This window comes from Kryptolebias marmoratus, linkage group LG4 (genome assembly GCF_001649575.2).
Source record: "Kryptolebias marmoratus isolate JLee-2015 linkage group LG4, ASM164957v2, whole genome shotgun sequence".
In the NCBI taxonomy this organism is placed as follows: Eukaryota; Metazoa; Chordata; class Actinopteri; order Cyprinodontiformes; family Rivulidae; genus Kryptolebias; species Kryptolebias marmoratus.
The window spans coordinates 17,979,777-17,997,221 of record NC_051433.1 but is presented as its reverse complement, the minus strand read 5'-3'; the positions used below and the strand labels follow the sequence as shown (position 1 = coordinate 17,997,221).

Genomic DNA, 17,445 nt, shown 5'->3' with positions numbered 1-17,445 from the left:
GGGGGGGCTCTATCTTTGTGCCTATATTTATACCTTACTTGCCCCTATTCAATATTTTGGTGATCCACCGCTCACTTCAGTGGGGAAAAGGGCCCAGTAAAAGCAGTTTCGCTGGTAATTCAGCACCAACGAGTGGTTTTTGCTGACAAGAATGATTTTCCTGTAGCTCCCTCTGAAATATCATTATCATTGTCGGTGGTGTAGGGTTTGCTCACAAAGGCAATAGGGTTAGCAGCAATCTCAACGTTGGACTTGTTGAGCAAGAGAAAATTATAGCAAATTACCAGAACCATTAAGTTAAATGAAGCCAGGGAAGTAAAAGTAAACTGTTTTTACTGAGCTGTGGTTGCTGTGGTGCCTCACTGCCCCCAAAAGGCTGTCAGGATGTCCAGAGACATAATCTGAACTTGGAATTAAACATCACCTGCCCTCAGCTTGTGACTCTCCAACTCCTGTACAAAAATAGTTTCCTCGCAGGAGCAGCTATTCTGGGATTCTCCACTCCATTACCAAACTGTCTGTATAACACAGTGGAGAGAGAGGGAGCACTGCTTTTAAAGAGGATAAGAAATGCCCATGTGATTGACTGGTTGTTGTGTTTACCAACCCCAAATGCACAGATGATGTATGCTAATGGATTCTTTCTTAATCCAAATCTGTTGTCTGGGTGGACTCAAGGTGCACCTCCACCTGCTGTCCAAAAGTAAAAGCTCTGCCATTCCCTCGTTGCAATTGACACCGTTTTCCTCCAGCAAGAATTGCTTTCAGAGAAGTACCATAATATTCTTCAGCATTGTTGTTGTGCAATTTATTTTGTTTATTCAGAACTAACGCTAATTATCTGAATAGAAAGCACAGACTTTAAACTTTTTTTTTGAAGTTGGGGGGAGGGTTACTATTTCTCACCCAGCAGCTTTCCTTAGCTCTCCATTGGACTATCGAGGAAAGCTAGTTTTAACATCCAAAAGGCTGCCTCCGGCTCAAGAACATGGATTACTGTGACCTGGATGACTCAGAATCTACACAGAAAAAATTAGAAATAACATGCTTTCTGGGCAATTAACATTCTCTGCCTGACATCTCCTTTTGCTGTTGTGCCAAAAAGTTTTCCATTTGTATTTGCCGATAAATTAGAAATATCCCACCGGAGAACAAGGTGGACCAAAATTAATTAAGGCACGTGTCTTCCGTGGGGCTGAAAAATAAATCTTTTTACACCGCAAATGAATTTGTTTGCTTTTGCTCACATTTAGACATGAGAAAATGCTTTAGAATAAAGGTTTGTTTGATTTTAGTCTGCCAGTTCAATAGATAGTTGGTATTCTTGGCTCACAGTTTCTCTGTTGGGTTTGAAACAGCTTTTTTCTTCCTGCTCCTCACTTATCTTACTTTATCTCCCCCGTGCCTCCCTCCCACCTTTTCCCCCCTCATCTCCAGATGAGCCGGGCCAGTTAAAGATCTACCTTCCTAAGAAGCTGCTGGAGTGTCTACCCAAATGTTCCTCTCTGCCCAAGGAGCGCCACCGCTGGAACACCAACGAGGTGAGAAAGCGACACGCTCGGGAGGGAAATATCCATGACAAAGAGATGAGCAGTGTCTCTTTTTTTTTTATTTGCGGGTGACTCATATCTAAATATTGTCACATTTAGAAACAAAGAGGAGGTAAACAAACACAACGGTGGCTTTTCAGTAAGAGATCTTTAAACTGTGACAATAGACAAATAAACAAAATCACGAATTCAATTCAGTTTATTTCTCCATCGCCAGTTCACAATAAAATACATCTCCAGGCACTAAAGAAAGGAAAAAAACAAAAATTCCAAATCTTAAATCCAGTTTAGTCAAAAACAAACCAAATTACAGTGAATTCATTTCAATTACATTATAATACATTCACATGCATTATTAAATGCCAATTAGTAGTTGTCTGTCGAAGGAAGCCAGCACATTCCATCAAATCTTCACTTTGGTGCAGTCCCCCATCCTGAGCAGCACGGAGGGGACAGCGGAAAGGAACGACTCCCTTTTAACAGGAAGAAACCTCCAACAGAACCAGGCTCAGGATGGGCGGCCTTCTTATTCGACCGGTTGGGGTTAGAGAGGACAGGATAGAGAGACAAACACAGAAGGAGTGCAAACATGGAGAGTAGAGTGAGTAAAGACAGCAGCAGAGTGAGGAAATGTGGTCAGTTTGTCCTCCAGCAGTCTAAGCCTATAGCAGCAGAACTAAGGGATAGCTCAGGAAACCCAAGCCAACCCTAACTATAGGATTTATCAAAGAGGAACGGGTATCCTGGTTTTAAAAGTAGACAGAGTGTCAGCCTCACAGACAGAAACTGGAATTTGGTTCCACAAGAGAGGAGCCTGAGAACTGAAAGCTCTGCCTCCTGTTCTACTTTTAGAAACACTAGGAACCACAAGTAAACCTGCCGTCAGAGAGTGAAGTGCTCTGTTAGGAAAATATGTAACAGTAAGATCATTTATATCAGACAGAGCTTGGTTGTTGAGATCTTTATGTGGTAGAAGTAAAATTTTAAATTCTCTTCTGAATGAGGCCACTGAGTGTTAATGTTTTTTTTTTTGTTTCTTTTTTTTAAAATAGCCAGTTTATATAGATCCTGTTTGGGTTGAGTCTATAGACTGGTAAATAAAAGATGGACTAAGTTGCACTGATGCCACTTATTGATTTGTGAACTCTCTTGACTTTGATATTTGGCTCCAAAAAGAGCAGGCGTGTAGATTTGTTTGTGTTTTTTGTGCCTGAAGCGACCACAAATAACTACATACATTAAAAAAAAAAAAAAAAAAATCTATAGTCCGGATCTTTAACCCATCCACTCAGCAAGTCAACTGATTCAATTGGTATTGCAACATGAAACTGCCGTTTCTCAGTTAATACCAGTGCTAAGTCTAATTAACACTGATGGGGAAAAAACAATTAGCTAATCAGCACTGCGGCTGGGACTAGCACTGCTGTCAGGCTCCTGTCCAGTGTTTTTGAGCTGCACACTGTGACAGGTGTATTTAAACAGGCACTGCTCTCTGTTCCTTCAGCACTCAGAAATGCTTAATAGCAAATAGAGAAATTACAAAATGCTAATTGGAATCCAAACCTGTTTTTACTTTGCGACACTCCGCTCCCAAAACTCCGTCAAAACATCTGTGTTGACTTAAAGTGACATTGAATTCAACCATATATACTCTCCAGTGATTGGTTGAGGGAAATCGAACCTGAAAACTGATTAGGAGGCACGGTTATCCCAGACTGAACCTGGATACACATGGGAGCAAACAAATAAGGATTATCTGCTGGACTGAATATGGTTGGTAAATTAAATGTGTTATGTTTCCATTTTTAGGTATTTCTTTCTACTTGATGTTATTATTGCCCTCCGCGGAAGATGAAGGCGGAGCGAAGGTTTTGCCCGTGCCTGTGTGTGAGTGTGCATAAGTGTGTTTGTGATTTGTCGGTACTGTTAGCAAAATATCGTACTAACAAGTGGTCAGACTTAAACAAAACTCTCAGAGAAATCATTGCATGAACATTTACAACTGATTAATGTTTTGAGTAAATCACGATGGCCGCCACAGCCGACTGACCTTACAAAAAAATGCGTATATCTCAAATATTATGCTAACTTTTGTGTGATAGTAGCTGACAGTTATCCCCATGGTATTCTCTGAGGGCTGACAAACCTCACAAGATCATTTATTAGATCATTCACAAGGTTTGGCCAAAAGGACTAGAACTTTGTCCTTTATCAGCATCTCAGTTTAAAACTCTGTGGGCACTCCCTCAACAAATGCTAACCCTGAATTTTTTTAAAATTACACTAAAACAGCAATGAATACAATTTTCCTGTTTAGGAAAAAAGTAATTTATCAAAATGCAATAACTCATAACTCAGAGTTTTTAAGACAGAGTAAGTAAATATAAATAACTTGTGGTCTTGTTTTGAGTGTATTCAACAAAAGCTGAATCTTAGAGAGCTTTTTTTCTATAGAAAAACACAAATACAGTTTATTAATATCAGGCTGTCTTGAGGGAAGCTCAGCAACATATTTGCAGCAGGAACATTCCTGAAGTTGTGCTGCGAGTCGAGTGGTCCAGCAGAAAGTGTGGCCTAATTGGTTTGGGACAACTCCTCGCCAAAGACGTCGCAGAGCGAAACTTTTCAGGCGTTAAAAGCTTTTTGGAGTTGCGTGTCATTCCAGACTTAAGCTGTTAGTTTAGGAAAACATTTGATGGGTGGAAATGGATGTGAGCATTTATCGTCAATAGCTTCTTGTTTATGCATGGCGCAGCTCTCCGTTGGTGGTTTGTTCCATCCATTGTGATGTGGTCGGCCTCTGCCGAGACATTTTCTCCATGTGCAGGCTTTGCACTCCATTATGAATGTGTGTTTGTGTGTTTGTGTTATTGATTACCAAGTCTGGCATTATTATGCAATGCAAAGCTGATTTGGCCTGTGGTTTTTCTCTCAGGAAAGTCATTACATTTTTCATGCAATCCATCTTGATGAAGGTCATACTGGGAGTTAAGCACGGAGCCTACTGAACAGGGTGTTCACATGAATAGACAGCGTGTGCATGCAGTGTGCGTGCGTGCGTGTGTGTGTGTCAGAACGATGTGACCACAGCTGGTTAGGAACCTCCAACTAAAAGCAATTGTGTGCAGGGTTCAGGGAGAAGACCAGTAAAAATTAGAGAACTTCTCTTAGAGTCTTCTCTTCCGGCTTCTTTTAACCAGGCTCCTCATTAACAACTTCCCATCCACCCCTTTCTGGAGCTTTCTGCTGTTACTCCCCCAACACAAGCCCACAACCACCACACACTCCTCTACGTGGCTCCTTCTCTGATGAGGAGATGCAGTTCAGGCGGAGGTTGGGTGTCCCTTAGTGGATTCCTTCAAAGCTCCTCTTCCAACCAGGCATAAAGTTTTCCGCATACCTAAACACTCAATTGTGTCCGCTTTTTTTTTTTTTTGGCGCATGTATGTTTTTCAATTTGTGCGTGTTTTTTTCTCCCTGTGTGTGTGTTGATCTGTTACTAGAATATCTCTTGTGTCACTGGATGAATTTTAATGAAACTTGCAGAAAGTAATCATAGGAGGTCTACAGCCGACTAACTTTTGGAGTCAGGCTTGATTCAAGATGGCCACCACAGCCAACTGATGTTAAAAAAAACACAAAAATGGCTAAAATTTAGTTTTACAGATGGGTCATTCTCTGAAAGTGGGAACGTTTTGACTATTGACGCTTTACATGATAATTACACAACAATTTAAGGTTATTTTTCATCTATTTTCTCACCTAAAATACTTCATCGGTACTCCTCTGAAAGATGTTTTAAAAATACCACAATAGTCTTTACACCAAATGAGAAATTCTAATTAAAAAAAAAATGTGTTGAAAATATGGACAAAAATTGTGACATTTTAGAACTGTCTCAATGAACAGTGTTATTTCTTCATGTAAAAATAAAAAAATGTGAAAAAACATGAATAAATAAAGAACTACGCTTAAAATCAGTGTTGCAATTGGTTTTTCTCGTGTGTGTGTATTTTTATCTTCACAAAATGTGCAGTTGACATACTCATCGTGTCCAGCTGTGTTACATAGAAATAAGATGGAAAGCAAAGCGTATTTATTTTGTCGCATTTCACCAACAGATAAAAGCCCTGGTCGCCAATATTCCTGGAGATTTTCTTAGAAATGATCGTTCTGAAATTAGAGACATTTGTTTAAATCATTGCGAAAGATTTTCGTGTCCGAAATTCGCTCCTGTACGTCAGGATTTCCTTTTTTGTATCTCACTGAGCCATGATGGTTTTGCAACATATTACCATATGAAAGGTTTACGACCTCTGGCAATAATGGATCCTAAAAATGTAGTCAACAAGGAATAAAATTCACTAGAGAACAATGAAAATAGTGTATTTTGAATTTTTGAGCCCCTTGTCAGACATTATGGTCCCACCTTTAGAGAATGACCCGGATATTAAAGTAAAATTTGGTGTGGTGATGCTAAGAACAATCTTTTTTTAATTAATTTTTTGTCATATTTGGCCAATAACTATTTTCAGTCATCTCCGTTTGTCTGTTAGCAAAATATCTCGTGAGCCATTTGATAGATTTCAATAAAACATTCAGGAAATAATCATCAGCTGTACCTTTACAGCTGGTTAACTTTTGGAGCCAACACGATTCAAGATGGCCGCCACAGCCAACTGACCTTAGGAAACACAAAAATGGCTACAACTCAGTCAGTTCTACATATATTGAGCTAAAATGTGGTGTGGTAGTAGCCGAGAGTCATCCCCAACTCATCCTCTGAGCTCGACGTCTCCCAACGTTGCCTCACTTTATTCACACGGTTTGACCAAAACGGTTTCAACTCTGTCATTTCTCAGCATGATGTAATCTTAGTCTAAAACTCTGGCATGGAAGGCGGTGGGTGATATGCATTCCTTCAGTTTATACTAGTTCTCATACGCAACGTTTCAATAATTTACATGTCTTGCGGTTTTTTTGTTTCCACAATAAATGATAGTGTTAAACCGATGCTGCGGGATGCCCAGGCCAATCAGCTGTCACGTCATCTGTCACATTTGAAGGTTTCAATTTACTTAGGCATTAACATCCCTTCAGTGTGTGTGTGTCAGTCTGTGTGTGTGTGTGTGTGTGTGTGTGTTTCTGTGTATGTGTGTGTTAGCTTGGGGAAGAAAAAAAAAAAAAACAGTTCTGGTCCAGACTGCAGATGATGCTCATGTGTGGTAATGTGTCGGCAACAAATGATGTGTTGAGAATACCAAGTAATTACTCGGTCTGCAGAAACCTTTGGGTGTTTGTCTGGAGCAAGTTTGTCCCTCTGGGTTCCTATAGAATTATTGGAATTATAAATCTCATTTTGCACTAAGTCTTTATAGTTGCTACGTGCCATTAGAATTAGCCGGTGTGTGAATGTATGCGCAGAGATAAGAAGAGAAGAGCGCAATAGATTCAGAAGACTACCCTGTGCGGCAGATTAAATCAAACAAAGTCTTTCTTCGCTCATCTTCATTTGGTACGTTGCCCTTTCTTTGTATCTCCCTGCAAAGGTGTGCATGTATAGGTGAGTGTGTGTTTGTTTCCTTGCAAGTATACAATACATATGATTCTCTGATCTCTGTTTTGTCACGCCTGGCTCCCCATGACACCTTAGTCTCTTACGAGCACTGAGCTGTGACCCCATGCTATTTTTTTGCCCTAACCACTCCTCCTCCTCCTCCTCTCTGTCCTTGCCTCTTTTCCTTTTCTTTCCTCTCTCCCTCCTTCTCCAGCTCTCGTACTCCTCTTACTCTCTCTCTCTCTCTCTGTCTCTCTCTCTCGCTGCCTTTTGTGTATCTACTGATGTGTGAAATTATTCTGGGATGGAGGGATGGATTCCTCCCTGAAGGGCTGAGCGGAGGCGTGAGCCTTTTGTTCAATAATAGATTGGGGGTGTATGTGTATCTGTCCATGGTAATAGACATTGGACAAGTTTTAGATAACAAATCACACTCAGGTGGATAGACTGATGGTTGAGCCTGTGCTCTCCATCCATCTGGAATTACTTATCGTTTGGTTCTGGGGCAAATTTTTCAGAGCTCTATCACTTTCAGTCTAAAAGAAAGTTGTTTGTTTTTTTTTCTTTTTTTCCAAATGTAGACAAACTTTAGTCTTGTGACTCAAGCTGTTAAAATATATGACTAATCTTGTGGCAAAACATAACATTTTTTCTTTCTTTCTTTCTGAAAGCCTGAAGTACGAAACATGAAAACAGTTGCTGTGCGAATGCTCATATCATCATGCAGCCTGATGTGCATTTTAAAGCCTCCAGCTTCAGAGCATCTCCTCACTATGATGCAAATGATGCAACTCTCAAACGGGCTGATGCAGACTTCAGTGCTTCACACAGGCGTCTGTCGTCTGCATGTGACTCTGCGCCGCACGTCGCTCAGCTGTACGCGGAGAAAACAAATGTGAGAAATGTAGAACGATGAGCTGCGAAGCATGCTGCGTTTCTTTACGGCGCTGGTTTGCCTCACACAGAGACACACACTGGCTGCTGTGCGATGTGAAGGCAGGCTAGTTGACAGTTCACACACGCTCATGTCTGGTTGTGCTGCTGGATGACACCAACATGACTGAATGAGAAGCGGATGAAGAATCATATACGTTTTACTCTATTGCTTCTATCGTATATCTGCGTGTGTGTGTGTGTGTGTGTGTGTGTCTATCAAAGGCAGATGTTGCCATGGTAACAGAGCATGTGAGTATGTGCATATTTGTGCTAATAGTATGATCGATGATGCATATGTGACCCGAGCGTTGGTCCCGATTTTGCGGTTAACTGGAGGCGATAAGGGAGACCTGACAATTGGTCCGTCTGCTTGAGATGCCAATCATGCATGACAGCGAAGACAAACAACTGCTGAAGGGCAAATGCTCTGCATCACAAGTAAAAAAAAAAAAAAAAAAAGCCAGGAACTTGCACACAATCACCTGTTTGTGCTTTTTTGTTTTGTCGGTGCTACAATTCCAAGACTAAACAAACGTCTTAATTTATTATCGACGTCAATGCCACTGTTTGTGGAACATTAAACAGATAGATTAAGCTCAGTATGAAGAAACGGCAGCTGTATATCCTGCGTAGAATTACGTCTCCTGTGTTTCTGCGGATAAAAGTAAAATCCAAGCATTCCTTGAAGGAAGGCGTATCGCCCGCTGCCTTTCATGCCAGAGTTTTAGACTAAGATCTTAAGTTGAGAAAGGACAAAGTTATTGTTTTGGTCAAATGTTATAAATAACATTATGTATGAGCTCAAGCTATATTGTGAGGTTTTGTGAGATGTGTTAGCACTCAAAGAATGTGTGTGAATGAGTCCCAGCTACTACCACATCACATTTTAGCTCAGTATCTGTAAAACTGGCTGAGTTGAAGCCATTTTTGTTTTGGCTAATGTTGATTAGCTTTGGTGGTCCATTTTGAATTGAGCTGACTCCAAATGTTAAAGGTTTTTAGCTGTACAGCTAATGATTACCTTCTAAAAGTTTCATAAAAATCTGTCCAGTAGTTCATGAGGTATTTTGTTAACATAGCGACAAACGTGACTCCAGTAGTAAATGGCAAGGTTTAAAACACAGATCTTGAGCGATATGTGTTGTGGATGACTCTCAGCTAATTCCACACCAAATTTTAGCTCAGTATCTGTAAAACTGACCAGGTTATAGCTATGTTTGTGTTTGCTAAATTCTCGGAGCTGTAGTGGCCATCCTGAATGGGTTTGACTCCACAAAGTTAATCTGTTCTAGATGTACATCTAAATGATTACTCTCTTAGTGGTTCATTAAAATCTGTCCACTGCTTCATGAGATATTTTGCCAACACTGCAGACAAAATAAACACAGACGCGCACACACACACAGACTCACAGACGCGGCCAAAACCATTATTGCCCTTTCGCCTTCGGCGGCGGGCAATAAAAAAAAAGTGTCTGTAAAGGAAGTTACACATAAGGGAAGACGTTAAATGTCACTTACTAAAGTGTGTGGAAAAAAAAAAGAAATAATCGATGAAGAGTGATGCGGTTAGCAGACAACCAGTTGCTGTGTTTCATTTCCACTGTGGCGAAAGGTGCCCTTGATTTATGACTCAGATGTGCGAGTTTCTAACGTCCAGCTCGCACGCAGAAGCAGGCTCACACTCTGCATTATGTCACAAACACAGAACAGTAACACAGTTTCAGGAAACTCACCAAAAGTTTCATTTGGAAATGCCTTGGATGTGCTTCTCAGTTAGATAACGTGATGGTATGAGATTTGGTAATCTGTTTCTGTGTGTGTGTGGGTGTGTGTGTGTTGTGTGTGTTTGTCCCAGAGCCTCCTTATGGCTCTAACCTCTCCAGCTGACATTGAGCTCTGCGCTGTTGCCATTTGCTAGAGTAAAGCATAGTTTAATGAGAGGGCAAAGAAGCTAACACACACACATACATGGCCGTACACACATATATGCACACAAAACACCAAAGGGGTGTTTTACAGCTCCGTGTGTTTGATTCCCATTCTTTTATTTTTAATCTTTCCTCTATATTTTGGGTCGAGAAATATTTCATGTTTGGAGAACGCCAAGTTATAATCACTAATTAGTCCTTCAGGCTCTTTTTCTCTCCCTCTCCATCTTTTTTTTCTCCTCCTCTTTGTCTTTCTCTCCATGTCTCTTTGAGCCAAGCGTAGCCCAATTAACACCAAACATGATTTTGTGTCTGTTGTGACTTACGTATTCAGCTCAAATCAGCCTCAGTGTCCCGCTGACCAAACTGGCAATGCGAACCAAATGTCGCTGAATGCAAAGAAATAAACAGACAAATTCTATTCATGTGTGCAACTTTGTGAGGAGAGCTAATTATCCAGCAGGTTTTTTTCCCCTTTTAATTTGCAGGCAGGACTATGAGTGATAAATGGGGTGTCTGTGTGGACTCTGAGCTTTTGGGGGATCAGTATTTCATGCAGAAATTTCAGTGTAGGATCACAAGCAGGTGGGATTAACCTGGTCTTCCAAGTCTAGTCAGTGAAAGCCATGTGTCTGAGGTAGGACTTAGCGTTGTCTCTCTTCTCCTCTCCTCTGGAAGCGCCACATCTTCCTCCTGCTCCATTTTCTCCACGTTGCACAGACCCACTATTTATCTTGCCCACTATAATTTGACACAAAATATTGTTAACTGGAGACACAGAAATATATTAAACAGTGAAAATGTGTGACTGTGAGTGCGGGGGCGTTGTGCATGCGCCTAAGCTCGGTTCGGTGTGCTTTTGTGCGTGCGCGTGTGTGTGTGTGTCTTTTAATTTGCTTGTATTTTTCGAGCCCAGCCGAAAAAGACGCGAATGACCATCAGAGTCCGATGTAATAAGAAGCCCGACTGTTCTGCAGAGACAATACTTTTTGTTTCCCTAAATGGGCCCTCGTAGAATCCCTGTAATATCAGAGTCTGGTGTGAATTAGATTTAATTCAGTGGAGACACACAAAAAGCATTAAAATGTGTCTGTGAGAGCAGGAACGCGCGCGCAGAGAAAACCCTTGCACTTCTATTTTGAGGACTTGTTCTCCATGTGCAAAGTTTTGTCTCGATAACTACAAAACTTTATCCAACTTTGATAACTTTGTGCTTTTCTCCGCCTTCAGAAGCCAAGTATAGTTTTAAGCCGCACGAGGCGTTTTTTTTTTTTCTTTTTTTTTTTGCATATTTACAGATTTACCTAAATGTGAGTTGTAAACAAAACATCATACTGCAAATCAAGCACAACTTGCGCGGGAGCCTTTTTTTTGCTTTTGATGAAGTTTTTCTTGCGTCTTGTCTTTTTCAGAGCGAGTAACAACTGGAGCGTAGAAACTTGTAAGCAATTCGCCTCGTTCGGGATTTCTGAGGTTGTTACATTTTTTATATATATGTATATATATAATTATATTTTTGAAGTCAGGTTACAGTCTGACATCATTTTAAGCTTGGTGAAAATAGTGCTGGTAATTCTGACGTAGCGTTGTTTAAATAAATACTGTAAATTCCTCTCTGTATGCTTGTTCAAATGTTAATCATAAGATGGTCACTTTTTGAACTCTCTCCAGTTGCACAGTTATTCAGTTTGCTGTAACTTTATAGGACAATTGTTCACACATCTGAGACCGCGTGACGTCCACATGAGTCATTTGAGTTTTTTAGTCATTCTGAGCTGCCTCGTCATCGTGTATGAAGTTTAGTCAACAATGATAGGCTGGAACAATTTGTAATGCACGAAGCTGTAGCAGACATTTTGTTCAAACTGATAAGAAACTTTTTTTCACCTCCTGTGACATATTGTGTTTATTCGACGTATCCAAAACCTCTTTGACTGCCTAGCCAAGCCTTTCTGAAAACATATCAGGCAGGTGTGTTGCAACAAAACAACAAATAGATTCGTAACTTCTGATCTGCAGCCCAGTCCTCACCATCCTCCCACCCCCCTCTCAATGTAAATTCACTTTGTGTTTTTCTGGTTTCATTTCGCTGGCAGCATCTGTTTGGAAACTTGCTGTCTCTGGCCTAACGTGGATTTAATTATATTTTGTTTTCCACACTTCATATTTGAACAGACACAGATTATGGATCTAATTTCAAATGCAGCATCACTTTTATGATCAGACAACACAGTTTGTTCGGATATTTGAGATGAGTGCGCACGTTCGCGGCTTCGTTCCCAGTTCTGTCTCAAAAACCTGACATATATTTTTAATTACCTTTCCTCGTAACGAATCCAAGAGTGTTTCAGTAAAGAGCTGATCAAATCCCACGTATGTGTTTGCAAATGCGCTGATAAAGACCCTGTTTGAATATGATCTGTAAAACTGTCCTGTGGTCTGATTGTGTTTTTTTTGTTTTGTTTTGTTTTGTTAATGGGATGTCTCTCGTATCTTATTTTATTGGTCTCGTAAACCACAACCCATAGAAGACCACTTGCAGGCTGCTAATTAAAACTGGCAAGAATAGTTGGTAAATGAGGGACAGTGAACAATAAATGTTTATTTAATATGGAGCAACAGTTTGATTTATTAATACATGTCATATTTGCTTATTTTGTGTTTGATTTGAAAGCTGTTGTGTCTTTTTTATAGAGTTGACGAGGGCAAATTAGAAATTGGATATTTATTTATCAGCAATTGTGAACGTTAAAATGTGTGAAGATAAAGTAGTCATTGGCCAATGCAATAAAAGATGGAGCGGTCATGTAATTGCCTGTGTGTGTGTATGTATTTGTGTGTCTGTTAGCAAAATATTTCAGTTTTAATCATTTTAATAAAATTCTCAGAAAGTACTTATTGGATGTACCTCTACAACTGAATAACTTGCCAAAATGGCCACCACAGCTAATCAACATTAGCCAACACAAAAATAGATATTAAGCTAAAATTTGGCGCGGTAGTCGCTGAGAGTCATCCCCAACATGTACTCCAAGTGCTTACGGAATGTGCAAGATCTTTGTTTAAAACCTTGCAATGCAAGTGGCAGGCAGTTTACATTCCTTCAAGGAATGCTTGTTTTAATTTTTTTTCTGTTTTTCCTTGATGATGAGTGGGGAGGTGGTACAAGGATGGAGCTCTCCTGGTGTAGTTACTGCACTTCCTGAACAGTGTTCACGAGCCTGGGGTCGGCATTGTGCACCTGTGGCAGAACTTTTAGAATTCCATTTGAAGTCTTTAAATTGAATGCAAGGATTTTCTGTGGAATTTTATCATATTGCTGCCATGAAATGGAGACGGGAGCCTGGCGAGCTCAGAGTTCGATCTGCGCTTTTATTCACATGCAGTGACGGGCGTCAGACTTGAAAGCTTGTTTTTGAGGCATAAGCAGAGAAACATTTTCTCCTTCGACTTGTATAATTTTACTCAGTTTGATCTCCTGGAGTCCAGGGGTAAATTAGCTGCCTACATTATTATCTGTTCAACAAAACAAACACAACGAGAGGTGAGCTTTGAGTCTTCAGATGCTGTGACAAGCATTTTCTACTAACTTTATCATGGAAATGTACACATTGACAAGAATCAGCCAGGGACATTCTGGTAAATATGCTGCTTCTCATATTTACTGTGATATTGGGAGGGACATTTTGCTCTGTGTGTGTGTGTGTGTGTGTGTGCGTGCGCGTGTTGTGCTTTCAGTGTGAATTATGAAATCTGAGCAAATCCATTCAGCAGCCCACATCATCCCGAGTCCGGTCTCTTTTTTTCTCCTCAAACTGCATTTAGGATGGAGCACCGTGTATTCCTCTGTCTCCTCGTCTCTATCTTCTTCTTCCTCCCGCTCCCTCTTCTGCCTCGCTGATGCATGGATTGTCTACTCTCATATGGAGTGTGTTTGTAAAAGTCACGGTAATCAAATTTCACCGATTCCCGGGGATTAAACAAGTTGGTATTTGTGTGTATGTGTCTGGGTGAGAGTGTTCTGTCTCCCTGCACATACAATATTAGCTGTGTACTTAGTTGTGTATTGTAATGCAGCTGTGTCATTAGTCTAAGACCAGCTCAGCTGTAATATATCATCCATCATCTAAGACTCAAAGGAGGAAACTATATATGGGATATTGATGCTGCATTTGCATACCGGTGGAGTATACGGGGTGTTTAATTGTGTTCGCGTATAGTTTATCGCAGTGGAGGGGGGCTTGATTAAAACCAAAATGCAGCATATCTCACTTGTCTGACCAGCATCTCTATCAAGAAGCAGAGATTAAGAGCAGCTTTCATTCGTTCTGTTGAGTGTTTGACACTAAAAGTTGCAGTTTTCTTTAGCAAACGCTCCATAAACCTGGAGCAAATTTGCAATAAGATTAATATTCTTCTAAAGTTTTCTCTCAGCATTTGCACAAACGGGTGGGGAGGGAAGAAAACCATGACAACAAAAAGATTTCCAAGTCCAAACACAGGTATTAACTAGTGTTAAGCCTAGCTGCACAATTACCTCTTGTTGGCAGTATATATCTTCTGGCACTTTGTTTATGTGAAGCTTGCCATCCAGCAAGTCTTAACTTTGTCCAATACTCAACTTCCGCATTAGTTTTCTTTCTTTTTTTTTTCCCAGTGAGACTCTAGGGTGCAGCCTCTGCCAGCTCTAAGATGTCATTGCATGTTGAACTGGAAAGTCACAGTCAATTACAGCTCATATGAGGTGGAAAGTTACCATGACAGCCCAGAAGGCAATGACTGATGTCTGTCTCCATTTCAATCTATAAAAGTGCATTAAATGAGCAATTATTAAATAGCTTTGCCAGAGCTATACGTGCAGTTAATGGATGGGAAACAACCAGACTGAAGCAAACTAAATGTTTTCTGTAGGCAAGTAGATGTCTAGTCTAAAGAGTAAAAAGTATTTCTCATCCTCTTCACTCTCTTTTTTTTTTATTTTTATACATGTATGGTACAGTAGGTAGGGGTAAAAAAAAATTAAAGATAGCAAGCGTTCTTTAGCGCCCACTGCATGAGTCACAGTACCTGAAGAAAAGGTGATGACACCAGGCTCTACCTTGCGCGGTGCATCATCACTGCGCTTTATGTAAAGAGGAGCCCCTCTGGATGATGATACCACACACTTACAAACAATTAACCGCAAGCATATTCTCACCAGATACGGTCCCTAACCCCATCAGTTCATGTATATAGTTAGCCATGGATGAGTGCAGCCTTGTCCTTCACTGCAGCTGAAAGTCATCTGGAAATTTCAGCATCCAGCTAAATTGAAACATTTTTTACAACCACATACAATGAAAGAAAAAAATCTATGTAATGCCTAAATTCTGCTGACTCCCAGTGTGTGTTTATACCCTTGTTCGGGTCAATGAGAAAATGATTAAACCTGCTCTGGGATTAAAAAAATAACAATCTATTTATCCACAGAAGAAAGTACCATAATTTTAAGGAATTGCGGTAGCAGTAAGAGCAAACTCTACGGGGAAGAGGTTAAATTAGATTCTCCATCTTTGTTCTGTTGCTTGTGGCATTGTTTAATTGTCAGTAATCATTGGCAAGTAGCCAGGTTAAAAAACGCATCCTTTTGGTAGGCTTTTAGCAGGGGGTGGATGTTGCATGTTCTCTCGTCTCGACTCCTTGAAGCACGAGCTGGCAATCATCAGAGTTAAGAATGTATTTGGTGCTGTTTTATTAAACCATGTGAGAGTTGTTTCACATTTCGCAATACCCTGAAAGAGTGAGTGCAGGTCTGGTGCCCAGGGCTTCGTTCCAGGCAGAGACAAATCAAAACCACACAACAGTGGAAGCCTGTCATGCAGCAGAGTTGATTTAATACCAATGTTTGCCTAAGATTGTTTTAACTCTACTTCCCCACCTCCCGTTTGGAAGGCCTCGGGTCTGTTGTCTGAGTAAATCCGAGATTGCAGACAATTTGTACATCTGTAATTTCGTACTTGTCTTTGGCAGTTTGTGTTTTAGGCTGGAGGAGAGTTAAATATTCATGACTCCAACATGGGTGGCTCCAAGTGTGTTTTTTTTTTCCTTCCCAAAACAACAAACACATGACATGAAATCTTTATTTGGCAGAAGCAAACAGAATTCTGAATTGATTTGACTCCACATGAGCTTCAGGAGTTAACCAGGTTTGTTTGTTTCTACTGAAATGGAGCTACAGTGATATTTACTGAGAACACACGCGCGCACGTATATACTAATACAGGTGTGCAAACACGCATGCACACACATATGCTCCCATCCTTATTTGGCTGAGGAGGAGACAAACCTAAAGATCGCCACAGAGACCCATCTTTCAAATTTATTCATTAAACTCCCAAATGCTCCCCTTAACGAATGTAATTAGAATATGGTAATGAGAGAGGGCTGAACCAGGGAGTGTTATAATACGCTTAGCAGCACAGAGGCAGAGACAGAGGAGGAAATAGAGGAAAGGGAGCTAGAGCAAAGAGAAATAGAGAGACTGACTGACAGGGTTCCAATTTATGTCTCGTTGTAAACAAGTATTTATGCCAATGAGAGGTGGCACACACTTTCTTTCACCCGCTCCACTCCCTCTTTCTGTCTTCAGCATCTCTGACTCTCCATCTCCTCTTAGCATATGAAGCCTCCTCAATCAGAAAAACATCAACAATCGCAGAGCAGAGATGAGCCTCAGAGGGCGGAATGACTCACAGGGAGATGAGGCGGGGGTTAACACAACCACTGGAGACTCCTTCACTCAGATACCTCCCCGCCACCTCCAGCACCACCTCACCTCTCTCTGTCTTCTTCCACCTCCCACTGGCAAACTCACATTCTTCATTACAAATTTCAAATATACATCTGAGCGTGAGCGTGTGAGCGCACCCTCTCCAGGTTAACTTTGCTGGAGTTTCTGAGGACTCTGACAGGCTTCATCCAGTGCACCCTAACGCAGCAGGGGATCCTGGCATTGTGTTTGACACCACACACCTGTTGCCTTCTTTGATGTGTTCCCCCCCTCCCCCGCTAAGAACGAGGGCGGAGGGGGTTGGGGGGGCATCTCCTCGAATGCAAATATAAGTCAGGAGGAAGAGGACAGGTATGGCGCGCGAGAGAGGGGAAGTCTTTTAGAAAAAGATGATTGATGTTCCCCCGGTGGATTGAGGCTGACTCTTCCTCGCTCTCAAGTCTCTGCTAAAAGAGTTTCTGCTACTTTTCCGTACTTTGAGCGTGTATCTTTGTGTTGCCACCTTCACCGCTTGGACCTTTGTAAATTGGAGGATGAGAAGGAAAAAAGGAGGGTAAAAAGAGAAGGGGAGAAAGTAAAGAGGTCAAACTAAAAGGAGAAGGAGTGAAAGAGAAGGGAGAGTGAATTTTTTATTAGGAAGCCATCTCTCATGTGGGCAGCAGCATTTCACATAGACTCATCAAACACCAAGACTCTCTGGACC

The 17,445-nt window shown here is 41.0% G+C and overlaps 1 protein-coding gene across 4 annotated transcripts in view; it reads left to right on the top strand.

Moving 5' to 3' along the window:
- The window catches only part of LOC108239846 (calmodulin-binding transcription activator 1), a 61,092-nt gene that overhangs the window by 6,595 nt on the left and 37,052 nt on the right, over positions 1 to 17,445 (top strand). For all 4 annotated transcript variants that reach the window (XM_017422811.2, XM_017422814.2, XM_017422810.2 and 1 more), the window contains exon 3: positions 1,438 to 1,541. In XM_017422811.2, the coding sequence (XP_017278300.1) occupies positions 1,438 to 1,541 (104 nt within the window). The remainder of the gene's footprint in view (positions 1 to 1,437; positions 1,542 to 17,445) is intronic.